The sequence below is a fragment of the Tamandua tetradactyla genome, chromosome 2 (genome assembly GCF_023851605.1).
Source record: "Tamandua tetradactyla isolate mTamTet1 chromosome 2, mTamTet1.pri, whole genome shotgun sequence".
NCBI lineage: Eukaryota > Metazoa > Chordata > Mammalia > Pilosa > Myrmecophagidae > Tamandua > Tamandua tetradactyla.
Genome location: NC_135328.1, coordinates 217629780 through 217657367, shown reverse-complemented (window position 1 = coordinate 217657367; position 27588 = coordinate 217629780). Strand labels below are relative to the sequence as shown.

The window sequence follows — 27588 nt, the reverse complement described above, 5'->3', positions numbered from 1 at the left end:
GCAAAAAAGGGAACTTTTAAAAAATTCAGTGAAATTAAACAATGCTTACCAGAAAAGGTAGATGTAATAATTATTGCAACTCTGTCAAATGTTAGTTTATATGTGAAATTAGTGTAAGGAAGGCATAAAATGTTTTAACAGTTTATATGGTAGGCTGCTTGATTTTTTTTTAAGCTCCAGTTTTGTAATAATGTTTCCAAAAGTTAATTGAACTGTCCTTTAAGTAGTGAAAATATGTATGAATAATTGATAGGAATTAAAATTGAATTCTTCTTGTACCTCACAGAACTGACTGCAGCTGAGGAGACCATCCCAACCTGTGAGTCATGGGCCTCTAGGGCCCGGGCAGCAGCTCCGACCTCTGAAGAGTTTAGACAAGTAGGGCTCACGCAAGCTGTTCTGTCAGCCCACACGCAGAAGGAGGAAAAGAATTATGTTGATAAATTCCGAGAAAAGATCTTATCATCACCCTACAGCTTCTATGTACAGCAAGAAAGCAGAAGGGAAGCGAAACATTCATATGGTCAAGGTAGTTCCATTTATTTACTTAGTTTTCAGTTTTACAAATCATATGTAAATACTGGGAAATCAGGAGTGAAAATAGTTTGCTAATTGCCAGAATGCAATATACCAAAAACTCAGCAACTTTTAAAAGGGGAAATTTAATGAATTACTAGATAATGGTTTTTAGGCTGTGGAAATGTCCCAATTAAAGTAAGTCTACAGAAATGTCCAATCTAAGGCATCCAGGGAAAGATACCTTGATTTAAGAAGGCAGATGACGTTCAGGGTTTCTCTCTCGGCTGGAATGGCACATGGTGAACATGATGTCATCTGCTGGCTTTCTCTCCAGCTCCCTGGCAGGCGTTTCCTCCTTCATCTCCAAAAGTCACTGGCTAGTGGGCTGACTGCTTCATGGTGCTGCAACGTTCTCTGCTCTCTCTGAATCTCCTCCTTTCTGCAAAATGTTTCCTCTTTTTATAGGATTCCAGTAAAGTGATCAAGACCCACCTAGAATGGGTGGAGACACGTCTCCACCTAATCCAGCTTAACAACCACTCTTGATCGAGTCACGTCTCCAGGGAGATGATCTAATTAAAGTTTCAAACATACAGTGCTGAATTGGGATTAGAAGAAATGGCTACTTTAACAAAATGGGATTAGGATTAAAACATGATTTTTCTAGGGTGCATGCATCCTTTCAAACCGACACAGATACTGAGAGATGCTGAAACTTGATTTCATGGCAGTAACTTTAACTTCACCCAGAATCTTGCTTATCTTTTTAGAGCCATGTTTTGCCCTCCTACAGTAGACACATTACTATTGGCAAAGTACTTCTCCCTTGGCATTCTGTTCATAGCGGTATCCTTCTCTTCTTTTATGGTCTTAATTTTCCATATTATGCCTCCATCGTTATCTTTCCAGGAGATTCTCCTTCCAGGCAGACCAGATCAGCTGATTGTAAGAAGGGGAAGCACAAGCGCAAGAAACTGCTGGTACCATCGGACAGCAGTAGCTCATGTGGCGACATCCATTTTCATGCCGGAGAAGTGGTTCAGAAAGTGCCGTCCTGGTGCCCCTCCAGCACCCCCTCTCTGTGCACCTCTGGCCTGAGACTCCCTTCTGCAGCAGTGGTCCCCAGCCAGGCACTTTGTCCAGTGCCGGCTTTCCCCCGCCCAGCCATGCCGTCTCTAGAGAGAGAATATACCTCAGTAACTGTCCTGGAATATCTGCCTGCACCACCTCTCCCCAGTGCCTTGCAGTCTCTCCCAGCTTTTCCTTCTTCTGTGAATACTTTTATGACCATTTTCCTACATGAAGCCCCTGCTTATCCTCAATTATCGTTCTCTCCATGTCCATTCTTGGGAGCAGCAGGCTCTTCTGAAATGCCATCGTCGATATTATCAACGACTCCAAACCTGGAGCCACTGTCCTCAGTCATCAACCAACAGAGAGTGGAGGAAAAATGGGAGACACAGAGTGAAGAGCACCGTTTTATTAGCTCAAGGAGCAGCTCACCACTACAGTTAAATTTACTGCAGGAGGAAATGCCCAGATCTTCTGAATCCCCAGATCAGATGAAAAGGGATATTTGCCTAAAAGCTGAGTATGTAAGTGATACAAACACTAAACACAAGTGTGAAAATAAATACAGGTCCTCTTATTAGAATGAAGGCTCTCGCATTGGGGCTGAACACTGAGCCTGAGTAGGTGGCCTGCATTACAGCCATCTGCCTGAGACCATCTTCTGTGAGCATGGGATGTAGCTCGTACCTGCCTGAGTTTAAGAAAAGCAGGGATGAATGTGTCATGTCTCCCAGTTTCTTAGCTTTCCAAAGTGATATCATTCATGTTCTCTGTGTGAACTGGGCTTTTAAATTTTCCTTTGAAATCAAATATCCAGGTATTAAACTTGTTAATATGTTCATTTTCTGTAACATATATTTGCTTACATGCTATGGTCTAGTTTATGGTCAGATAAGACAGGAGCAAGCTGTGTTGATTGGATTAGACATGAGTTGAGTTTAATTTTACTTTTTTAAGCAAAGTTCTAGGACAGCAGGTGTAAATGAAAGGGGTAGGATCTACCTTTTGAGATTCCTTATAAGTGAGACATACAGTTTTGCAGTTATATATGTTATCACCAAAAATGAGTATTTTTTGTTAATTCCCTTTAACTTTTCATCCCTTTCCCTAAAAAGACATTCTTAAATTTATTCATTAGGTTAAACTTTGAAATATGAAATTTCTAGATTTAGTTATAGAATACAAGAAGAGTGAATAGTTACACAAAGCTTTCTTCAGTCTTCCCCTCAAGATATATAGCATAGCATGATCAAAATCTGATGAACCACATCAAGAAAATGTACTCAGTTTTGAAAGCCTGGTATTATTGCACTTTGCAAAAATTTAATGTGAAGCAGTGAGTTACAGTGAGAAAAGCCTGGAATAAGACACAGGTTCAGCTCCCAACTCTTGTCACTTGCTAGGAGGGTTGGCTTAGACAAGTGGTTTAACCTTTCTTTGCATTTGTTTCCGTATTTGAAAATTGATAAGATTAATATTTCATAACCTGTTCTGGGGATGAAATGAAGCAGTATTTGTATAGTAACTCTCCCCACTGCAGTATAGGTTCCAGGATAGCCGGAACATTGTTTTGTTCATAGTCATTTCACATGTTTAGAGCAGTGCTTAGAACATTGAAAATATTCAATATATATTTGCTGAGTGGATGACAGAAACACACACACACCTATCGGGTGCCTGGTATATATATCCTAGGTGCCAATAAATAGTAATTTCTTTGATGTTTTGACAACATTCCTGGGTTTTGGCTGGACATTTTTTATTTCTCTGTTGTATGTGTAAATTTTTATTCTGTATAATGTGGACTTTTAACTCTGCCAAATTACTTTGTAATAACATGCTTCGGGTGTTCAATGAAGTGTTTTTACTTGTGTCCTTATTTTCTAGCACTATGTTACAGGCGGTGGTGAGAGTGAGGGCCACTCCTCACTTCACAGGGACTCTCCGTGTGAAACCCACTCTGCAGCACCAGGTAGTGGATCTGTGGGACTAACTCTTCACACCCTGTGCCAGGAGGGTGCTATAAATGGCAGTCCAATTTTGGCACCAATGTGGAAGTATTTTCTTTTCTTTTTTCTTCTTGTAAGCTTTACAGGGGTATGATTTACCTAAATAAAATTCACCAGATTTATTTGAACAAAACATGAGTTCTTACAAATGTTTATATTGATGTAACTACCACTCAGTCACAGTATAGAATGTTTCCATCTTTCCCGAAAGTTCTTGTGATGCTTGCAGTTGGACTCCTCAGCGTCTGAATTCCAGTGATAACACACTACAATATCAAAATCTCCAGGTTTCAACAAGAGGTTGCAAAACATACGAAGAAACAGGATGCAACTGTCCCAAAAAAAAGGAGATGAACACTTTAGAACCCATCAGTGAGGAAGACCAGACCTGGGACATTCCAGACAATGACTTTCAAAATGGTCTTAAATATGCTCAGAGAGCTAAAGGAAATTGTGGGCAAAAAACTAAAGGAAATCAGGAAAGTGGTAGGTGAGCACAAAGACGACATCAGTATAGAGATGGAAATTATACAACAGAGCTGAAACCACAGTAGCAGGAGTTAAAAATTCCCTAGATAGATGGGTTTCAACAGCAGGTTGGAGCTGGGAGAAGAAAGAATTAGTGAACTCAGAGATAAAATTATTGAAATCATTCAGTCTGAGGAGCAGAGAGAGGAAAGAAGAAAAGTAAAGAGCCTGAGGAACCCGTGGGACACCATTAAGTGTACCAGTATGTGTATTCTGGGAGTCTTAGAAGGAGAAGAAAAAGAGAAAGGAAAAGGAGCAGAGAGAATGTTCAAAGAAATAATGGCTGAAAATTCCCCAAATTTAACAGAAGACATGAAGCTCCAAACAGGATAACTCAAATAGATCCACACCATGCTGTGTTATAATCAAACTGTTGAGTCCCAAAGAGAGAATTGTGAAGCTGCAAGAAGGAAGCAGCATTGTTGTACAAGGGAGCCTCTATAAGATGAAGTGCCGATTTCTCTTCGGAAACCTTGGAGGCAAGAAGGCAATGAGAAGACATATTTAAGGTACTGAAAGCAAACATCTGCCAACCAAGAATTCTATATCCAGCAAAACTGTCTTTCAAAAATGAGGGTGAAATTAAAGACATTGCCAGACAGAAAAAATGCTGAGCAACTTCATTACTACTAGACCAATCCCACGAGAAGTGCTAAAGGGAGTTCTGCAGGTTGAAAAGAAAGGACAGCAGACAAAAGACTGATGTCACAGGAAGAAATAAAGATCTTGCTAAGGGTAACCACATGGGTAAATACAAATATCAGTACCTTGTATTTTTGGTTTGTAGCTCCACTTTTTACTTCATACACGATCCAGAACACAAATGCAGAATATAATAAGTCTGGTTTTGAACTCATGTATAAGCATGTAATTTGTGACAGTAACTCATAAAGGTGGAGAACGGAGGGGATTGGAATGCAGTTTTTATACACTACTGAAGTTAAGTTGGCATCAAAGCCAATGAGATCATTATAGATTTAGGATGTTAAATTGAAGCCCATGGAAAGTACAAAGAAAATACTGGCGGATATGCAAGCTCATAGAGACAGAAAGTAGAGTACGGGTTTCCATGGGTGGTGGGGGGGGGGCATAATGGGTGTAGAGTTTCTGTTTGGGGAGGTGGAAAAGTTTTAGTATTGGAAGGTGGAAAGAGTACTATAATGTCCCGCTGAATGGTATACTTGGGAGTGGTTGCACTGGGGAGTTTATGTTGTACATATGTTCTCACAATTCAGAAAGGAACTGTAAAGTCACGATGACAGTTACATGCAGTACATGATCCTGGATGAGTTCTAGCAAAGGAGGAGAAAAGGCTGAAGAAGAAGGCTGGTAGTTTGGAGGCTATATGTACCCCAGAAAGGCCATGTTCTTTTAATCCACTCCTGTGTATAGATCTGTTGTAGGTGCAGTCTTTTGATTAAGTTGTTTGAATTGAGATGTGACCCACCTCATTCAAGAGGGTGCTGACAGCTGTAGTTAAGATGGCTACATAAGCGAATATTCTTGCTCTTTGGAAATGTACATGGCAGTATTAAGTATGGAAGGAGCACAAAGTATACAACCTGTGTTCAATTGCTCAGAAATGGATTGACACATAAATGTGTAGAGATATATGGATAGATGGAATGATAAATGTGGCAGAGTGTTAAAATTGGTAGATTGGTGTATCTGGCAGGAGGTTAGGAGTATGTTGGCATTCTCGTAGGGGTTTTATTATTTTGTAACTGTCATGTAAATTTGAAAGTATTTCATAATAAAAGGTGAAATAATTAAATACAGTTTTTTAAAGGAAATACAATTGGATCCTCAAAATTTTAAATGTGGTTACTCTTACTCATAATTATGAAAAAATGCAAATTAAAACTATAACAAAGGGCTGACAGCTCCATGGCAGAGTTCTTACCTGTCATGGTGGAGAATCTAAGTTCAATTCCTGGATCTTACCCATGCCAAAAAAAAAAAAAACTATGACAAGTACTTCCATTTCTCCCTTTTTTGACCTTTGAACTATTTTTATCTTATGTTTTACCTCTATGTATGTTATATTCTCACAATGCATGTCTATTATTTTTGCTTTAAACAGTTAATTATCTTTTGAAGAGATTTTTTAGATGAGAATCATCATTTATGTTACCCACATATTTACCTTTATAAATTTAGAGAGGTATTTTTGTTTCTTTTGTTTAAAAGTAGATGGGAAAGGGTGGGCCACGGTGGCTCAGCAGGTGGAGTTCTTGCCTGCCATGCCAGAGACTTGGGTTTGATTTCCGGTGCCTGCCCATGTAAAAAAAAAAAAAAAGTAGATGGAAGGATCCTCTAGAAAACAGGTCAGATGCAAGATAGCAAAGGCCTGATCTGCTAGTCTGAAATTCCCTGGCCACAGTGAAGGGATTGGCCTTGAAGTGGGTGATTTCTCAGTTGTTATGGGGGCAGGTGAGTAGAAGGGGTAGATTTGAGTAATTCTGTGTGTTTGATAGCAGGCAGATGAATTTCTTTTATCCTTATATAACAGAAGGGAGTGTGAGGGTGGTTGTGTAGAGGTGGGGAATGGCACGGCAGGCTGACACCCAGGCTGGGAAACCACTGCACGTCCATGCAGATGGTCCTTCTGAGATTGGTGCCCAGGGGGTATAGAATTAATTTACCCTGTCGTGCTTGACTTTCTCCAGGTGTTTGGCTATTTGACTTAGGTACAGACAAAATTGGTAATTGGCTTTCTCTAGGTTAGCCAAGAGGGCAAAAGACGTCTAAGGCATCACAAAAAGTGATGGAACTGTGGGCTCTAAGCTGAACACTGAGGGGGCCAAAGAAAAGCTAAGGCAATGGGAGATAAAAATTTATAGTTACAACATTTAAACGAGCAAACAAGAATGGGAGGTTGAGATGTTAAGTGATTTTGGAGGTGCAGTAATTGGGGTGATGGAAAAGGGACAAGATGTGGCCTTGAGAGTGGATAACTCAGAGGAAGTGGAGGAGAGGATCTTGGAAAGATCTAGAAAGACTGCCCACAGGGAGGCTTACTGGGGCCAGGGTTGCCCAGTCAGGAGAGAATGAGGGCTGGTTTGGAAATCAGTTCCTGCCACGTTTTTCTAATCTGCTGCTGTTTTTTTTTGTTTGTTTGTTTGTTTGTTTACTTTTTAATAGGAAGCAGTGACACCAGTATATGCTTCGCTAGTAGTGATTATTATTCTGAAATCTCCCAGGAAGGGCAGAAATCTCAGGATGTACAAGAAAAGGAAGCATTTCCCAATTTAGCTGAAGAGTCCATCTGGAGAGTGATAGAGCAGACGCCTGAGTGCATTCTGATGACATATCAGGTACCTGAGAGGTAAGAAGGTACTTCAGAAGACCTAGTTTTATATGAGGTTTTTTAATGATTTCTTTTTTTTTTAGTTTAGTTTAATTTTAGTTTTTTAATTGACAAGCCAAAACAACTTAAAAAACATTCCATACATGGTATACAGTCAGTGGCTCACAATATCATCACATAATAGTATATTTTTTAGAGCATTAAATGGTTTCTTAGTGTGCTTTAATGCAAACTGATTTTTAATGTTTTATACATACCCTTACAGTCATTTATTTGAAATCAATCAAAGGATGATTGCTTAAATCAAGGTGATGTGTCACATCTTTTCAGAACCGGATGTTACATGTCATGGGACAAGAAGTCAAAGGCAGTGCTTTACAGAATGGCACACAAGTACAATAGCATGTGTCTTTTTAGATTCTGAATTTTTCTCCCATTCTAAAAGAAGAGAAGAGCTGAGGGAATTCGGTTTCTTCATTCTGCCCCACTTAAACCCTATACAGATGCTTTCTACAAAGGAAAAAAGGCCTAGATTCACCAACTGACAGCTTTTTTTAAAATGTGTCTGTGCTGTTTTAACAAAGATCCAAAGTGTAGTAAAATCCCAAAAGAAATGCTATTCTTAGGCTGCACGATAGGAGCACTGTCCCTTACCCAGGATTATTGAGGGTTTGTTTGTTTTCAGGGTTAAAGAGGTTGTACTGAAAGAAGACCTAGAAAAACTAGAAGGCATGAGGCAGCAACAGCCTCAGTTTTCTCTTGCAGAGAAGGAGGAACTCGCCCAGGTACATTCTTGGATTCAGAGCCAGACAATCCCCCAGGAAATAGACGTCCAGGTGAGACCAGCAGTAATGGCTCTCATGTAGTGAGGTAGTTCATATTACATAATCTTGACAGTTTTAATTCTCACAACTTCCTCTGTGGTCCAGTTGTTATCCCTACTTTATAGGTAAGCAACAAAGTAAGAGATGTGGATACTAATAGTTATGTAAGGTCATACATACAGGTCAGTGGATTTTGAATACAGATCTTTTTGACTCTGAAGTATTTTTTTCTTTCACCAGTTGGAATCGTTTGGGGCAATATAGAGTATAGACATTTGCTTTGATGTACAATTGAATGGGAAGGACAGGAATGAGAGATTTGCATTTCAGATATGCACGCAATATTTAAGAAGAGTTAACACTTCAAATGTAAGTTTCAAACCAGAATTAGTATTACACCTAGCAGGGCTGTCAGGGCAACCCCGGTGGTCTTTTTGCTGTTCTGAGGTCTTCTCAGTGAGACCGTATGTGAGCATCCCTGGGCCGTGAAGCTGAGATTTACCAGTGGTTTAGGTGTGGGGCGCAGTGTCGGTGATGCTAAGAACAAGGTCTTTATTTCCGCAAGTGTCAAGAAGTGGGGGATGAGGAGTGAAGTTAAAAACTGTAACTAGAGGATAAAGATCTACTTTCAACACTGTTCAAAACAGTGTTCCGTTAAGGCTTAAAAGTGAAATCCTCGTTGAAATTCTCCTTTGTGCACCCTCATTTTTAAGGGAAGAGTAAGTGCCTGCCACTTCAGAGTGGTTTTGATACGATCTTGCCAAAAGAGCGAGACCTGGTCTCTGGAGTGATCACTATAAGCGTCTTCATCTTAAAAATTTTTTCTGGTTTTTGAATAGAAGGGTTTGAAGAATGAGCCCCAGAACAATAGAAAGGATTTAAACAGTTGCTGTCATTTACCTTCCAATGATAAATAATGAACTATATGGATATGTGTAGACATGATTTAGATAAGTTGGGGAGGTCAAAATATGTGGCTCGGCATTTTCTGGTTTGTAAAACTTGTCAGATGGCATTGCCATTAAATAACCTGCTGCGCTTCCTCTCTTCTGGAGGGCTGTGTTGCTTGCGAGAACAAAGATTCCATTGATGGTTCTGCAGACTCCTGAGAGCAGGATGCAGCTGGGGACTGCCCTTGAGTGCCTGTGAAGATGTTCTTCACTCCCTTCAGAGACACACGGGACACTTGGACATTTTTTTGTACCTCTTTTTGTACCTCTTTAAAACCTTGACTCTTAAGTGGCCATGAAGTTACTATTGAATGTTAAGGTTTTTCCTTCTTCATTTTTTAATAGACATCATTTTTCTGAAGCAGGCATTGCAAATAGACTCTTTTACTTCTCTCTTGATGTATTAAAACTGTCAATTAAGCTCTTTTCCTAGTTTAGCTAACTGTCTCCTAAAGAAATTGATAGCTTCTAGAGAGGTATGTATACAGAAAAACTATTTCAGACACCACCCAAAATAAATTACAATTACAAGGATAGCTAGAATGAGCCCAGCCCTTAGCCTCATTTATTTTTTGTATCATTTTCCTCTGTTAGAGAACTTGAAGAAATCCCATCTATAGACCATAGAGTTTTAATGTTTCCTAAATTTAGTACATTCATCAAGACTTTGTATAGCTGATGCTTCCCCATGCCTTCCACCCCCAATAACTGAGATAAGACACTTCAGTTTTCCTTTACTTCGTGATACAAGGCGCTTTATTATTTACCAAAATATAGTGCCCATTAGTATAGCTGGAAATACCGAGTTTTGAATTTTAACCTTCATTCCTGTAGACACTTTTTCTCTTGATTTTCTTCCTTGCACCGAAATTCTGAGTTGTATCTTAAAATTGAAAAGCTTGTAATGGACTATCCTTTTGAGCTTTCGATGTGTAACGCTAAAATGAGAGAGCTTCTAACTCAGTGCTATTTTCCCTTTTTTGTTTGTTTATAAAATGATTGTAAAAAGTCTCAGAAGCTGTGTAAAAATTAGAAGTATGTCTTTTTGTGTTTAAATGTTCAGTCTTACCAAAACTAACAGTTAACTCTTTGTTTCAAACCAATTTACACAAAGGCGTCTCCATCCCTACCGGAGGTCTGGTTGACACTGCCTTTTGTTGGCACTATGAACCAGGGTGAGTGCCCCAAGGGGGCCTGCAGGGAGAACACCCTCCTGGGGGGCTCCGTCATCCCAGCCTAGGGAGTCTGTAGCGTCTACCCTGAATCAGTGCTATGCCATTTATTAGTGGGGTCTCTTCAGAAGTGAATGTAATTGTTTACAGGATGAGTTTGCTCATTGCCTGGTGCGCTTTAGAGAAGTCAGTGATTCCTTCTCAAACTAGGAATAATAAATGAAATTCACACGCCTGCAAATCACAAAAAGAAAAAAAAAAGAAAAGATTGCATTTACTTGTTATGTAACATGCAACAAACTAACAACAAACTAACTTTTCTTTTTTCTTTCTTTCCTTTTGCCCACCTCCCCCTCTTAGGAAAATAATTCTTTCTCCTTTGAAGTTTTATAGCTTTTTAAAAATACACCTTGATAATGATTGAGAGAATCAGCCTATTTATCCATGTGACTGCTGGACCCTGATTTGGTAGCTCAGCTTTCTTTTCTAAAGTACCAGTTTCCCAGATAGAACTTCCAACCTGTAGTATCAGAACCATTGTCAGATGCTGCCTTTTGATATTTCTTGGCGTTTTCTAATATTAAGCAGTTATGAATAGAGAACTTTCGTAGTCTACTCTGCCTTGAGAGTCAAATAATTTCTAAAGCACTTGCCTTGGTCAAGTTGTGTGGTTTTTGAACCTTGATGAAAAATGAAATTTAAAAACGTGAGCCAGCTTGGATATTGTTCATCACTGTAATCATTGTGACACTCTTCTAGTAATAACAGTTTTAATGTATGTGTATAAACCAAAAGGGACATTGGCAGCTATCAGAGGCTCATTCTGCATTGTATATGCCTATTTTAAACTTGATGTTTTCTAGACTTAAGCTCTTCTTTTCTATTGTTTCTGGAGATCTCTTTTATCTAAACTTGCTCATTTCTTTCCCTTGGATCACATATTATGGAGTGTATATTATACCAGACTTGATTTGAAACTGGTGCTTATAGGTGGATCTGTAAAACCATTTATTTTAAAGTCTTGTATTTTACTAAGTAGATGAGGTAGTGCATTTAGAGATGGACCCCCCTGATGTCCCTGCTGCTGGAGAGGAGCTGTGGAGGTCCAGCAGGGGCGGCTGCCGCCCCCCAAGGGGGCTTTGCCCATTTTTAAACTTTGTTGTTCACGTTTATTAACTTTTTATATTAATGACTATAGAAACTGGTATTAAAAATTGTGTATTACAGGACTTCAGTGTTTACATAAATGTTAACCAAAAACTACTTTCTTGGGTAAGTGGTCAGGATTATGAAAAATAGACTATTGTATGAATGCATCAGTTTTACATTTACCTGAAACTTCATTATAATTCACAAGGTAAATTTAATCCAAATTGAAATTTCTTTCAACTTGTTTATATTGTTAACTGTATAAATTTACTTGTTTTTAATGGTCATTAATATTTTAATTGGGTGCCTTTTTTTAAGTAAAAGCAATTAAAAAAAAAACTATGTCCATATAAGACTTGAGATATTTTCTTTCACTGTCAACAATCCGTTGCCCTGAATGTGTATTTGTACATCGTTTAGAAATATTTGTTATGGTTTATTGAAAAGCCCTATTATGAGATTAATGTTGACTTTCTCCACAACCCTTTGTGTTTGAATTGTCAGATATATCTAAGAATCTGCTGCATGGAAGGCTCTGGCATTTTCAAATTTATTCTCTTATTTAATCCTCACTTTAGCTTTGTATAGAATTTGTCTGAGTCCTGAATATATGTATATATTTTAATCAATTAGAGAAGTTGTAGGTTTACAGAAAAGTCCTATAAAAAATGCAGCATTCTCATATACCCCATATTATTGCCACTTTGCGTTAGTTTGGTACCTCTGTTACAATGTGTGAAAGAATATTAAAATAGTACCGTTATAATCCATAGTACATTGGGTGTTTTGTTTCCCCATATACCACCTTATTATTAACACCTTGTATTGTGTTGTACATTGTCATAGTTATGAAAGAGCGTTCTTATGCTTGTACTGTTAACCCCAGTCCATCGTCCACATCGGGGGTCACTGTGTTATATAGTTCCATGTTTTATCTTCTAACTTTCATTCTGATAACATATATGACCCAAAACTTACCCTTTCAGTCATTCACATACATAATTCAGCCCTATTAATTATACTCACAGCAGTAAGAATCAACCTAAAATGAAATTTTATTCAAATTAAGCAACAGCTTCCCATTCTCTACCCCCAGTCTATCCCCTCATAACCTATATTCAAAATTCTAGCTGTGTGAATTTGCTTTTTAGTTCATATCAGTGAGATCATATATTTGTCCTTTTGTGTCTGAGTATTTCATTTAGCATAATGTTTTCATGGTTCATCCATGTGGTTGCATGCATCAGGATGTCATTCCTTTTTACAGCTGAATAATGTTTATATGTATCTACCACATTTGTTTACTCATTTATTGGTTAATGGGCCCTTGGTTTGCTTCCTCTTTTGGCGATTGTGAATAACATCAATGTGCAAATATCTATTTGAGTTCCTGCTTTCAGTTCTTCTGGATATATACCTATTAGTGGGATTGCTGGGTCACTTGGTAATTCTATAGTTAGCTTCCTGAGGAACTGCCAAACTATCTTCCACAGTGGCTGTACCATTTTAGATTCCCATGAGTAATGAATGAGTGTACTTATTTCTCCACATTCCCTCCAACACTTGTGATTTTCTGTTTGTTTATGTTTTAATAGTAGCCATTCTAGTGGGTGTGAAATGATACCTCATTTCCCTGGTTGCTAGTAATGTTGAGCATCTTTTCATGCTTTGGAGCAGTCTATTCAAGTCCTTTTGCCCATTTTTAAAATTGGGTTGTCTTTATTCTTGAGTTGTAGGATTTCTTTATATATTCTATATATTAGACACTTATGGATATGTGGTTTCCAAACATTTTATCCCATTGAGTAGGTCATCTTTTCACTTTCATGACATAGTAGTTTGCACAAAAGATTTTAATTTTGAGGAGGTCCCATTTATCTATTTTTCTCTTGTTGCTGTACTTTAAGTATGAAGTCTAAGAAATCATTGCCTATCATGAGATCTTAAAGGTGTTTCCCTACATTTTCTTCTAGGGGTTTTACTGTCCTGGTTTTTCTATTTAGGTCTTTGATCCATTTTGAGTTAATTTTTATATATGGTATGAGGTGTAGGGGTCCTCTTTCATTGTTTTGCATGTGGATATCCAGTTCTCCCAGCCCCATTTGTTGAAAAGACTACTCTTTCACAGTTGAGTGGATTTGGCAGCCTTATCAAAAATCAGTTGGCCATGAATTTGAGGGTCTGTTTCTGAACTCTCAATACATCATTTTTTGATAAAGCTATCCTGATGCCAGTACCTTGCTTTGGTATGGTGTTTAGCTTTGTAGCATGCTTTAAATTCAGGAAATGTGAATCTTCCAAGTTCGTTCTTTTTCAAGATGTTTTTTCTATTCAGGACCCTTTACCCTTCTAAATAAATTTAATAATTCCCTTTCCCACTTCTGTAAAATAGGCTGTTGGAAATTTAGTTAGTGTTCTAGTTTGCTAGCTGCCAGAATGCAATATACCAGAAATAGAATGGTTTTTAAAAATGGGTATTTAATAAGTTGCTAGTTTGCAGTTCTAAGGTCGAGAAAATGTCCCAATTAAAACAAGGCTATAGAAATGTCCAATCTAAGGCATCCAGGGAAAGATACCTTGGTTCAGGAAGGCTGGTGAAGTTCAGGGTTTCTCTCTCAAGTGAGAAGACACATGGCAAAAACAGTCAGGATTTTTCTGTCGGCTGGAAAGGCACATGGTGAATACCGTGTCATCTGCTAGCTTTCTCTCCTGGCTTAAATAATTTGTAGTTTATTTTACCTAAATTTTACTTTTATGACTTTTTTTTAGCATTTGCTCCTTTTCATTTACTAGCTTTACTTTCAGATTTTCAAAGGAGTTTTTAATTGAGCATAAATTAAAAGAATTGTAAGGATCTGCTTACAAGTAAAATAACACGTGATATTTGCAAAGCATAGAGGATTTATTCTACAAATAATAACGAACAGAGTAAGTTATTCCTTCATTTTGTTTTCAAATCATGCATTTTTATTTTCACTTTTCTAAGATGGTTGTTTCTAAGTTAACCAATAAGATGTTCATTTCACTTGAACTGCAGTATTTCCAGAAGTATTCAGAGGAAGTCTTCTGTTTCTTATATTGTTTCCTGTTTCTGGCTCAAAGATGGCTCAGTAAAATGTTAGGGTCTTGTCCAGAGAAAGCCTGAAACCAAAAGACCCCAAACAAATACAGAGAAGTTAACAATGAATTAAGAGTCCCACAAAAAAAGGAATCTGTAGTCAAGATGTCAGACATTTGCCAAGTGTTTTGCCTGTTGTCCTCCAGGATATAATTGTAGTAAAGCCACCTGCTCTGGGCCACTGAGGGTCCCTGGGCCTTACCCCGTGACCCGTCCAGCCTCTTTAACCCAGGAAACATTGAGTTTTCCTAAACCCCTATTCACCTGTTTCTGTTTTAGCTCATGATGTTCTATGCACTCATTACATCTGTATAAAATGGATCTTTTATTTGTCTTTAACTTCTTTAAGGGTTGGCCCTTAGTTTCTTTTCAGTCTAGAATTTAATGTGCACACCCTACCAACCTCCTCTGTGATCTCAGTCTTGAGTCGCAGCCCTTCTGTGTCCATGCACAGAGAAGCCCTCCAGCCCCTTGGCCATGCCAAGGCCCTCTGAGGAGTGTGCCCTCTTCCCAGGGATTTGTGTTGGCAGATTTGTTTTTGCTAGGATGTTAATGGGTGTTTCAGGAAAAAAAAAAAAAACTGTCTCTGGTCAAGGATGTTTGGGAAATACTTAGTGTCATGGTCAGGTTCACATGTCAACTTGGCCAAATTGTGGTACCTGTTTGTCTGGTTGGGCAAGTGCTGGCCTGTCTGTTGCAATGAGGACATTTCATAGAATCAGATCATGATCACTTCAGCTGCATCCATAGCTGATTCCATTTGTAATCAGCCAAAGGGGAGTGTCTTCTGCAATGAGTGTTGCTTAATCTAATCATGGGAAGCCTTTTAAGGAGGATTCAGAAGAGACAAGCATTTCTCCCTGCTTCGGCTGGTGAGCCTCTCCTGTGGAGTTCGTCCAGACCTTCCATTGGAATCGTCGGCTTCACAGCCTGCCCTGCGGATTTTGGACTCTGTGTTCCCACAGTCACATGAGACACTTTTATAAATTTTATATTTGTGAGTGTTCCCTGTTGATTCTGTTTCTCTTGAGAACCCTGACTAATACAACTTAGTACTGAGAGTGGTTCTTGAGAAAGGGAATCTTAAAAATGGGTTTTATAGTAGGTTTTCTACCCTGATTAGATTCAGAGGCACTAAAGACTCTATTTCCAATAATCAAGATGGCACTGACAATCCATGGAGTGAGTTGGCAAAAGAGATAGTCAAAATATCACTATTCAATTCTCCTACTGCTTCGCTTCTACAAAGCCAGGCTCTGGGGGATAATGTTTTTGACACCTTTACAGAGTTTTGTAGAAATAAGAGGTATAGAGATGTTGGTTGTTTATCGTTAGATACACTGGCTACATTAAGGAGTGAAAGGTTTGGAGTTAAGGCTTCAAACGAGAAGCTTAAGCGCTGTCTGACAGATGTAGACGTTTCTATGAGTATCCTGAAGGAAAATCTTTCCTGTAGCTGTAGACTTGAGATCTCTGAAAATCAGGCTCAGAATCTTATTGTTAGAGTAGCAATTTAACATAAATTGAAATCTCAATCTTCATGGTGTCTGCCGTTAAAATGAAGGCATTGATTGGAAAGGAGTGGGGCCCTGAAAAATGGAATGGTGATGTATGGATTGATAATGATGTTGGGGGGGGGGTGAGGTTGAAACCCTAGATCACACTGAGTCTTCTCTAGATAGCCCTGGAATAATTTGCCCTGAGGACATAGCCGCCCCACCTCCAGCCTGCCTTGAGGAGTTGGCCACCAAACCTCCTCCTGAAGGGATTAGTGCTAGAGTGATTAATCCTGTTTCACCAGATCAAACTGTAAATGAAGGCCCTGAAGCAAATGGCTTGGAAGATATTTCTAATTCTTTTCATGACCCACCCCCACCACCCTTCTTTTTTCCAGACCTATAACTAGACTAAAATCCCAACAGGCTCCTAAAGGTGAGGTACAGAGTATCACACATGAGGAGGTACATTATACTCCAAAAGAACTATGTGAGTTTTCCAATTTATATAGACAGGAATCAGGGGAATATGTGTGGCAATGGATTTTAAGAGTGTGGGATAATGGTGGGAAGAATATAAGGCTGGGTCAGGCTGAATTTATTGATATGGGCCCACTAAGCAGAGATTCTGCATTCAATGTTATAGCTAGAGCAGTTAGAAAAGGTGTTAACAGCTTGTTTGGGTGGTCGGTTGAAACATGGATCAAAAGGTGGCCAACATTACCTGAGGTTGGAATGCCAGAACTGCCCTGGTATAATGTAGATGAGGGGATCCAGAGGCTTAGAAAGATTGAAATGTTAAAGTGGATTTATCATGCAAAGCCTGCTCTTACACCCCAGGGATGTCTGGAGGATGCACCTTTTACCGGAACAGTGAGAAATAAATTTGTGAGACTTAGTGCCATCATCCCTGAAGAGCTCTGTGGTTGCACTTCTCTGTAGGTCAGGTATTACTGTAGGAACTGCTGTCAATGAGCTGGAATCCTTAAACACAATGGGGATGACAGGATCCTGAGTTGGCAGAAGCCAGGTGGCAGCACTTAATCGCCAAAACAGGGTAGACGTGGCTGTTATAATAGACAGCAAACTCAAAGCAGGTGTCAAAATTATATGACTTGTGGAGATTTGTGGCAGTGACTAGTAAATCATGGGGTACCTAGAAATACAATAGAAGGGCAATCTACTAAATTCTTGTTCGAGCTGTATAAACAAAAGAGTTCTAGGTCAAGTGAACAGAAGTTTAACTTGAATTACAAAAATACAGAGTCACAGCCCCTTAATCAATTTCCAGACTTGAAACAGTTTACAGACCCAGAGCCCCTTGAATGAAGGGGAGGCCAGGTCCCTTTGGGGGAGAACCCCATTACACTGCCACAGATTTATACTGTTAATCTTCCTCCAAGCTTTCCCCAAGGAGACTGATGGCCTTTTACCAGGGTAACTGTGCATTGGTGAAAAGGAAATGATCAGATATTTCGGGGATTATTGGACACTGGTTCAGAAGTGACATTAATTCCAAGGGACCCAAATCGTCACTCTGGTCCACCAGTCAGAGTGGGGGCTTATGGAGGCCAGGTGATCAATGGAGTTTTAGCTCAGGTCCGTCTCAAAGTGGATCCAGTGGGTCCCCGGACCCATCCTGTAGTTATTTCCCCAGTTCCAGAATGTATAATTGGCATAGACATACTTATCAACTGGCAGAATCCCCCACGTTGGCTCCCTAACTCATGCAGTGAGGGCTATCGTGGTGGGAAAGGCCAAGTGGAAGCCACTAGAACTGCCCCTACTGAGCAAAATAGTAAATCAGAAGCAAGACCGGATTCCTGGAGGGATTGCAGAGATTACTGCCACTCTTAAGTACTTGAAGGATGCAGGGGTGGTGATTCCCACCACATCCCCATTCGACTCTCCTATTTGGCCTGTGCAGAAAACATATGGGTCTTGGAGGACGACAGTGGATTATCATAATCTCAACCAGGTGGTAACTCCAGTTGCAGCTGCTGTTCCAGATGTGGTACCATTGTTGAGCAAATCAATACATCCCCTGGTACATGTATGCAGGTATTGATCTGACAAATGCTTCTCAATAGCTATTAGTAAAGACCACCAGAAACAGTTTGCTTTTAGCTGGCAAGGTCAGCAACATACTTTCACTTTCCTACCTCAGGGCTATCTCAACTCCCCAGCCCTATGTCATAATCTTGTCTGTGGGGACCTTAATTGTTTCTCCCTCCCACAAGACATCACACTGACCCATTATATTGATGGTGTCACATTAATTGGACCTAGTGAGCAAGAAGTAGCAACTACTCTAGACTTACTGGTAATGCATTTGTGTGTCAGAGGATGGGAGATAAATCCAACAAAAATACAGGGGCCTTCCACCTCAGTGAAATATCTAAGTGTCCAGTGGTGTGGGGCATGTCAAGATATCCCTTCCAGGGTGAAGGATAAGTTGCTGCATTTGGCCCCTTCTACGACCAAAAAAGAGGCACAACACTAGTTGGTCTTTTTGGATTTTGGCGACAACATATTCCTCATTTGGGTGTACTACTCTGACCCATTTATCGAGTGACCAGAAAAGCTGCTAATTTTGAGTGGGGACCTGAACAAGAGGAGGCTCTGTGGCAGGTCCAGGCTGCTGTACAAGCTGCTCTACCACTTGGGCCGTATGATCCAGCAGATCCAATGGTGCTGGAAGTGTCAGTGGCAAATAGAGATGCTGTTTGAAGTCTTTGGCAGGTCCCTATAGGAGAATCACAACACAGGCCCTTAGGATTTTGGAGCAAAGCCTTACCATCTGCTGCAGGTAACTACTCTCCTTTTGAGAAACAGCTTTTGGCCTGCTACTGGGCCTCAGTAGAGACTGTACGCTTAACCATGGGCCACCAAGTTACCATGAGAACTGAGTTGCCTATCATGAGCTGGGTGTTGTCTGATCCACCAAGCCATAAAGTTGGGTGTGCGCAGCAGCACTCTATTGTAAAATGGAAATGGTATATACGAGATAGAGCCAGAGCAGGTCCTGAAGGCACAAGTAAGTTACATGAAGAAGTGGCACAAATGCCCATGGTCTCCACTCCTGCCACATTACTGTCCCTTCCCCAGAACAGAGCTATGGCCTCTTGGGGAATTCCTTACAGTGAATTGACTGATGAAGAGGAAACTTGGGCCTGGTTTACAGAAGTTTCAGCATGATTTGCAGGTACCACCCAAAAGTGGACAGCTGCAACACTATAACCCCTTTCTGGGGTGTCCTTTAAGGACAATGGTGAGGAGAAATCCTCCCAGTGGGCAGAACTTTGAGCAGTGCACCTGGTTGTTCATTTTGCTTGGAAGGAAAAGTGGTCAGAGGTGCATTTGTATACTGACTCGTGGACTGTTGCTAATGGTTTAGCTGGATGGTCAGGGACTTACAAAGACCATAAATGGAAAATTGGTGATAAAGAGGTCTGGGGAAGAAGTACGTGGATAGATCTTTCTGAGTGGGCTAAAAACATGAACATATTTGTGTCCCATGTGAATGTGCACCAGAGGGTGACTTCAGCAGAGAAAGGTTTTAATAATCAAGTGGATAAGATGACTCATTCTGTGGATACCTGTCAGCCTCTTTCCCCAGCAACTCCTGTCATTGCCCAATGGACTCATGAACAAAGTGGTCATGGTGGTAGGGATGGAGGTTATGCATGGGCTCAGCAACATGGACTTCCACTCACCAAGGCTGACTTGGCTACAGCCACTGCTGACTGCCCAATCTTCCAGCAGCAGAGACCCACACTCAGCCCCTAGTATGGCACCATTCCCCGAGGTGACCAGCCAGCTACATGGTGGCAGGTTGATTACATTGGAGCGCTCCCTTCATGGAAGGGGCAGCAATTTGTTCTAACTGGAATAGACACATATTCTGGATATGGGTTTGCTTTCCCTGCACGCAGTGCGTCTGCCAAAACTACCATCCATGGGCTTACAGAATGCCTTATCCATCATCATGGTATTCCACATAGCATTGCTTCTGATCAAGGAACACACTTCACAGCAAATGAAGTGCAGGAATGGGCATATGCTCATGGAATTCTCTGGTCTTACCATGTTCCCCATCATCCAGAAGCAGCTGGATTGATAGAACGGTGGAATGACCTTTTGAAAACTCAATTTCGGTGCCAAGTAGGGTGCAATACCTTGAAAGGCTGGGGTAATGTTCTCCAGGAAGCTGTATATGCTCTGAATCAGCATCTGCTGTATGGTGCTGTTTCTCCCATAGCCAGGATCCATGGGTCCAGGAACCAAGGGGTGGAAATGAGAGTGGTACCATTCACTGTTACCCCTAGTGATCCACTAGGAAAATTTTTGTTTCTTGTTCCTGCGACCCTGAGCTCTGCTGGTCTATAGGTTTTAGTTCCAAAATGGGGAGTGCCTCCTCTAGGAGAAACAACAATGATTCCACTGAACTAGACATTAAGACTGCCACCTGATCACTTTGGGCTACTTATGCCACTGGATCAACAAATCAAGAAGGGGATTACATTATTGTCTGGGGTGATTGACCCTGACTATCAGGGGGAAGTAGGACTGCAACTACATAATGGGGGTAAAGAAGAGTTTTCTTGGAATATAGGAGATCCCCTAGGGCATCTTTTTAGTACTACCATGCCCTGTGATTAAAATCAATGGAAAACTGCAACAACCCAATCCAGGTAGGACTACCAATGGCTCTGAGGCTTCAGGAATGAAGGTTTGGGTCACTCCACCAGGCAAAGAACCACAGCCGGCTGAAGTGCTTACTGAGGGTAAAAGGAACATGGAATGGGTAGTGGAAGAAGGTAGCAATATATTATGAACTTCAACCACGTGATCAGTTACATAAGCGAGGACTGTAATGCTGTTATGTTCATGTTATACTATTTAAGTTGTAAGATATCAAGTTAAAGAGTGAATGTTGCTCATGGATTTGTGCCCTATTCTGGAGAGATTTAATGTGTTTCCAGTTATATGCAGGACAGTTGAGTATTGTTAGGTAAAAGAAAAAAATGTGTGTTTTATTGTTTTTTTATTTGGAAATTGGGTATGGTTTAAGGTGATATATATAGCTGCCAAGTTGACAAGGGGTGGACTGTCATGGTCAAGTTCATGTGTCAACTTGGCCAAGTGGTGGTACCTGTTTGTCTGGTTGGGCAAGTGCTGGCCTGTCTGTTGTAATGAGGACATTTCATAGAATTAGATCATGATCACGTCAGCTGCATCCACAGCTGATTCCATTTGTAATCAGCCGAAGGGGAGTGTCTTCTGCAATGAGTGTTGCTTAATCTAATCACCAGAAGCCTTTTAAGGAGGATTCAGAAGAGACAGGCTTTTCTTCCTGCTTCGTCTGGTGAGCCTCTCCTGTGGAGTTCATCCAGAACTTCCATTGGAATCGTTGGCTTCACAGCCTGCCCTGTGGATTTTGGACTCTGCATTCCCATGGTAACATGAGACAATTTTATAAATTTTATATTTGCGAGTGTTCCCTGTTGATTCTGTTTCTCTAGCGAACCCTAACTAATACACTTGCTTAAAATTAAGTCAGTTTATTTTGTAATTTCCTGAAGCCTTTAACTTGCTTATGTTCAGAAAGGAGCCCCAAGGTGGTGGCCGCTGGACATGGCAGGACACACTCACCGTGGCTCCTGGGCTCATGCCCAGGAAAACCTTTAGGAAACACTGACTTAGATTTTTCTGGGGGTTGTTAATAATCAAATACAGATTTTTGCTCTTAGCATTTCAGGCCTGCGTTAGTTGTTCGTTGTCTGTAACCATTCGAGCCTGTCATTCATCATTCCCTATTTCAGCCTTTGCACCACACCTGGAGTGATTTTCTTTATCCTCCGCTCTGCTGCGTAGGGTCCATCTCTGTGTTGGCATGCTGGCCACCATTTGGATGTTAAATTGCTGGGCTTCTCAAACGCTCATGTGCATATGTGGCCTCTGAGAACCTTGTTAAAACGCAGCCATCTCTTCATTAGGTCTGGGGGCGTCTGAGATCCTACACTGTCCACAAGCTTCCTGTGACAGCGGCTGCTGCAGGTCAGTGGAAACACATGCAGGTTCCGACCTGAGAGCAGGGACCTTACCTATTTTTTGTTTTCTTACAACTTGTAATAATTTACATACAATGGGCATTGAATAAACTCTTGTTGCACTATGATTTAAATATATCAAAATTGGGGAAAATCAGTGCTTTGAAGTCACTCTGTGCAATTATTTCTTGGTGTGATTTCTACCAAAGACACTCTTCTAGTTCATGAATTCAGGCTCCTCTGAACTCAGGTGTCAGATGGTCAAGTACTTGAACCTAGTTCTCATTAATTGGAGTCCCTTACCTTTCTGTTACTTCCTTGTGGGTTGAAAATGTTGGTAGTAGGATCTGGAAAGCAATATTTTTGAAACTGATTCCTAGTCAGGTGTCTTGTTTCTGTTGTATGATGGTTTTATTTAAAACACACAGAACAGAGGGCTGCTAAATTCAGTCTGGTCTCTGGTCCTCCTTTTCCCACACTCTAGCATAGTTATGTGAATGTGTGCGTGCAGGCACCCTTGTCCCTTTGTGGAACTCACGAAAGGCACAGCCTTTCCACAGTTAGTTAGCATGTCGGTTGTTTATCGAAAGTATTTTAGAACAGATGAGTGCTTTTTTATGACAGAGGATCTGTTACAGTGCTCCGCTTCATTTTCAGCACTTCCTGAGCCTTTGTATCCGTGCTTGGAGGAGTACCTCTCTGCGGAAAGTAGCACCAGGTCGCAAGCTCTTCTCACTTTGTGTGTGAATATGCCAAGCATTTTACTTGCATTTTCTCATTTAATCTTCACAGCAGCCCTATGAGGTGGGTATTTTCTATCGTTCTTGTTTAACCATTAAGAAACTGAGATATAGAGAGATGAATTTTTTGCTTAGTGTTTTGTTTTGTTTTGCTTTGGCATGGACAGACTCCAGGAATCAAAGCTTAAGATTTTAATAAGTGGAAAACCAGGATTTAAAAACTGTACTTGTAAGAAAGTAGGATAATATTCCCCCCAAATAAAAGTCCATAGAGAAGGGAAATCTGCTGAGATGGCACACAGAGCCTGATACTTGCAAGGAGGCTGAGAAAATGAAAGCAGATAGTTTCTTTCTCAGGAGAGAGGAGAGTTTATCTCCCAAAATAGTGTTTTTAACCTCATCTAGTAGAGGGAATTAGAGGGTAAATTCAAAAAAATTAAACCAGACAACCTATAAACACAAGAATCACTTTACCTTCTTCCCCTTCTCCTTTCTGTCTCTGCCCCTTTGGCAATATCTGCGGAAGGGACATTCTTTCCTGTTCATCCAAAATTAATCTTGCATCTTAATCAGCTGCTCCAGTTATAAAAGATATCAGTAACTCTGTAAACCTCAGTTAGTCATATCTGTTCCCTGTTGACTTTGGGGTGGGGGTACCAGGGACAGGGAGAGGAACACTCAAAAAACTTTCAAGTTTTTCAATGCTAAAATTCGTTTGTCGTTGGTGATATTTTGTCAGAGAAGTGGAGCTGTTATAGCCCAGTTTACAAGCCAGCAGAATAGGAAGTAAAGACAGGTGGATTGCCTTTTGCTTTTAAATATTTGGGTGGTGAAATCAGAGTGAGAGGAAAAATGAGAGTGTTTTTCAGAAATATAGGATTGTTTATGTTCTTCCAGCGAGCAAATAGTATGGAATTACCTATAATCTTACTGGATTTCCAGATTTAGATACAAGCATTATTATAATTTAAAAGAATCTGCTTTAAAGTTATCTTTAAAGGGCTTAAACTGTATGTAATAGTAACATTACCAATGTGAAATCTGGTGGGTTGTGGCATATAAGGCATGCATGGAGCAGATGGAAGGCTTATGGGGTTGTGGACTCGGTGCTCCTGGGATGGGATCAGAGCTGTGGGAGTCAGGATGGGAGGCCACATATGACACCAGCATGCCGCAGACTTACAAAAACATAGCTACTGACTTGAACAGAGGACAATGAACAAACTGTTTTTAAGACATCTCGACAAGCTCATTGGACTTCTGAAGAATATTAATGAAACTGTATAAATAAACTTCACCTTATGTAAATGTTTGTGTCATGAAACATTAATAGAAAAACAAATAAACGTGAGCAAAATTCTGACAAAAATGCTAAGGTTATGCTGCCGCCTATTTAGAATTTGTGTGAGATGCTACATTTCATCTAGGTATTTTTAAATCATAGCAATGATATATAAGTTTTTAAAGATGACAATAACATCTGAATACTCATTCTTGATTTTTTGTCTTGAGCTTTTCATCATTCCTTTTTTTAAATAATAGCTTGGATTCAGTAACATTAATGCATGTTCTTGACCAGTAATATGACTTTCAGTTGTGGGCCCAGTGACTCTAGAAGTTGATTGATGGTGCGTGAGTGATTCACAGTGCTTGAAAATTATCAGAGCTCCTACTTGGGAAAATGTTTAGATGAAAATCTGTAAAACCAGTGGCTTAGGAGTTTCTCTTTTGTCTTTCATTTTTAAAAAAGTCTAAAAATACCCCAAATTGAAAGACAGGATGAGGTCTAGTTATATATTTTTATGAAACCTAATACCCAGTCTTCAGCCTTTTAATTTATTAAATGAAATTAAGAGGTAATAGCAAAATAAGTATTTGTTTGATACATTAAAAAATTCAACTGAGACTTGAACTGAATGAAACATAAATCAAAGGAAAAGGTAAATGTGCTAGGAAATCTATGACATCCCTAGCTCCAGCTTGTCATTAAAAAAAAATTAATAAACATTTTTTATTTCATATATCACATATCAGCTGGTTATTTTTTAATCTAAAATAATGTAAGATAAAATAAATGTATTATTAAGCTACAGTTGGAACAACAAATTCTACATTCAACCAGTTCATTTAAAATAAAAACTTAACAGGGAGGTCCAAGATGGCTTAGTGAGGTGTGCAATTTAGTTCATTCTCCAGAGCAGCTAGTAAATAGCCAGGAACAGTACAGAACAAGTGCTGAGGCCACATCAGTGACCAGACACACAGTGTACGCTGGTCTGAACAAGATAGACCAACTTCGATTCCACCCAGAACCGCTTCTCAGTCTCCAACCACCCCAGGAAAGGGCGGAATTAAGCTTGTCTGAAGATGAAGAAGCTGGTCATGTGAAAGGAAGAAATTCCCTGGAGGCTGTGCCTTCCCCAGGAGAGGGGTGGGGCCCAGCTCAGGTAGAATCCCTCTCAAGGAATTCAGACCCTAGGGTCTGGAAAACTCAGGCAATTTAAACCAGATTACAACACGCCCCCAGCAGGGAGAGTCTGCTGAAGTTAAAAGTACCACATCACTTTATGCTGGAGGGACCCACAGGCCAACAAAAGCCATGTACTGAGCAGGATAGGAAAAACACCGAGTCTAGAGGTTTCATAAGAAAGTCTTTCAACCTGCTGGGTCTCACCCTCAGGAAAGCCTGATGCAGGTGACTCTTTTCTCCTGAGAGGAGGCCAGTCTGCTCTGGGAAAATCTGACTGGGGTCTATAATACCTTCCTAAGTGGGGGAGAAAAAGGCACCATACAGGCAGGGCAAGAAACAGGAAAACAAGAACTGAAAAATTCTGATCTGTTCAACAAAACCTATGCTAGAGGTCTAGAATAAGCTGAACTGAATGTCAAAGAACAGACAACAAAGTCATCCGGCAAGAAAATCCTAGGTAAAAAAAAAGTGAAAACTATCTCCAGAATAAACTAATTAAGGATATTAAATGTCTAGATGCCAGCAAAAAATAACAACTCATACTAGGAAAATTGAAGATATGGCCCAGTCAAAGGAACAAACCAATAATTCAAATGAGATTATTTGGAGTTGAAACAATTAATTCAAGATGTTAAAAAAGACATGGAAAATTTCATCAAAAATCAATTCATTGAATTGAGGGAGGATATAAAGAAGGCAAGGGACAAACAAGAAGAAATTGAAAGTCTGAAAAAACAAAGAACTTATGGGAATGAAAGCCACAGTAGAAGAGATGAAAAAAAAAAACAACAATGGAAAACTACAATGTTAGATTTCAAAAGGCAGAAGATAGGATTAGTGAGCTGGAGGATGGGAGAGACATCTGAAATCTGACAAGCATAAGAAAATTTAAGGAAAAGAATAGAAAAATATGAGCAGGGACTCAGGGAATTGAATGACAACATGAAGCACATGAATATATGTATTGTGGGTGTCTCAGAAGGGGAAGAAAGGGAAAAGGAGGAGAAAAACCAATGGAGGAAATTATCACTGAAAATTTCCCAACTCTTAGGAAAAACTTAAACTACACATCCAAGAAGTGCAGCATACCCCAAATAGAATAGATCCAAATAGATGTACTCCGAGATACTTAATAATCAGAATATCTGATATCAAAGAGAATGAGAGAATTTTGAAAGCAGCAAGAGAAAAGCAATCCATCATGTACAAGGGAAGCCCAATAAGTCTATGCACAGATTTCTCAGCAGAAATCATGGAGGTGAGAAGACAGTGGTATGATATATTTAAGATATAGAAGAGAAAAATTGCCAACCAAGAATTCTATATCCAGCAAAATTGTCCTTCAAAAATGCGGAAAAATTAAAACATTTTCAGACAAAAAAATCACTGAGAGAATTTGTGACCAAGAGACTACTGGCTCTGCAAGAAATACAAAGGAGAGCACTAGAGACAGATAGGAAAAGACAGGAGAGAGAGTTGTGGAGAAGAGTGTAGAAATGAAGACTATCAGTAAAGGCAAAAAGAAGAAAAATTAGATACGACATATAAAATCCAAAAGACAAAATGGTAGAAGAAAGTATTGCCCATACAGTAATAGCAATAAATGTTAATGGATTAAACTCCCAATCAAAAGACATGGACTGGCAGAATGGACTAAAATACAGGACCCATCTATATGCTGTCTACAGGAGACATATTTTAGACCCAAGGATACACATAAGTTGAAAGTAAAGGTTGGGGAAAGGTATTTCATGCAAATAAAAATCAGAAAAGAGCAGGAGCAGCTATTCTAATATCCAGCAAATAAGACTTCAAATGTAAAATGATTAAAAGAGACAAAGAAGGACACTATATATTAATAAAAGGAACAATTCAATAAGAAGACATAATCATAAATATTTATGCACTGAGCCAGAGTACTCCAAAATACATGAGGCAAACACTGAAAAGAGAAATAGATACATCTACCATAATAGTTGGAGACTTCAATTTCCCACTCTCATCAATGGACAGAACATCTAGACAGAGGATGGATAAAGAAATGGAGAATTTGAATAATAAAGTAAGCAAACTAGACTTAACAGACATTTATAGAACATTACACCCCACAACAGCAAGAATACATCTTTTTCACAAGTGCTCATAGGTCATTCTCAAAGATAGACCATATGCTGGGTCA

General features: G+C 39.8%; 1 protein-coding gene across 15 annotated transcripts in view; it reads left to right on the top strand.

Annotated features, from left to right (window-relative positions):
• PER3 (period circadian regulator 3) overlaps positions 1-23528 on the top strand; it is a 70638-nt gene extending 47110 nt beyond the window's left edge. The window contains exons 16-22 of one of the 15 annotated variants that reach the window (XR_013171299.1): positions 287-529; positions 1429-2114; positions 3478-3562; positions 7272-7455; positions 8203-8273; positions 8502-8630; positions 9317-9420. Coding sequence is in view for 13 of the 15 variants with exons in the window: in XM_077151426.1 (XP_077007541.1) it covers positions 287-529; positions 1429-2114; positions 3478-3562; positions 7272-7455; positions 8123-8273; positions 22146-22206; positions 22857-23002 (1556 nt within the window). In the remaining 2 variants the exon portion in view is untranslated. Of the gene's footprint in view, positions 1-286; positions 530-1428; positions 2115-3477; positions 4863-7271; positions 7456-8122; positions 8274-8501; positions 8631-9316; positions 22104-22145 lie in introns of those variants that run through there. The other 14 variants (XM_077151426.1, XM_077151423.1, XM_077151424.1 and 11 more) reach the window with 14 other exon arrangements.
• The last annotated feature ends 4060 nt before the right edge of the window (positions 23529-27588 follow it).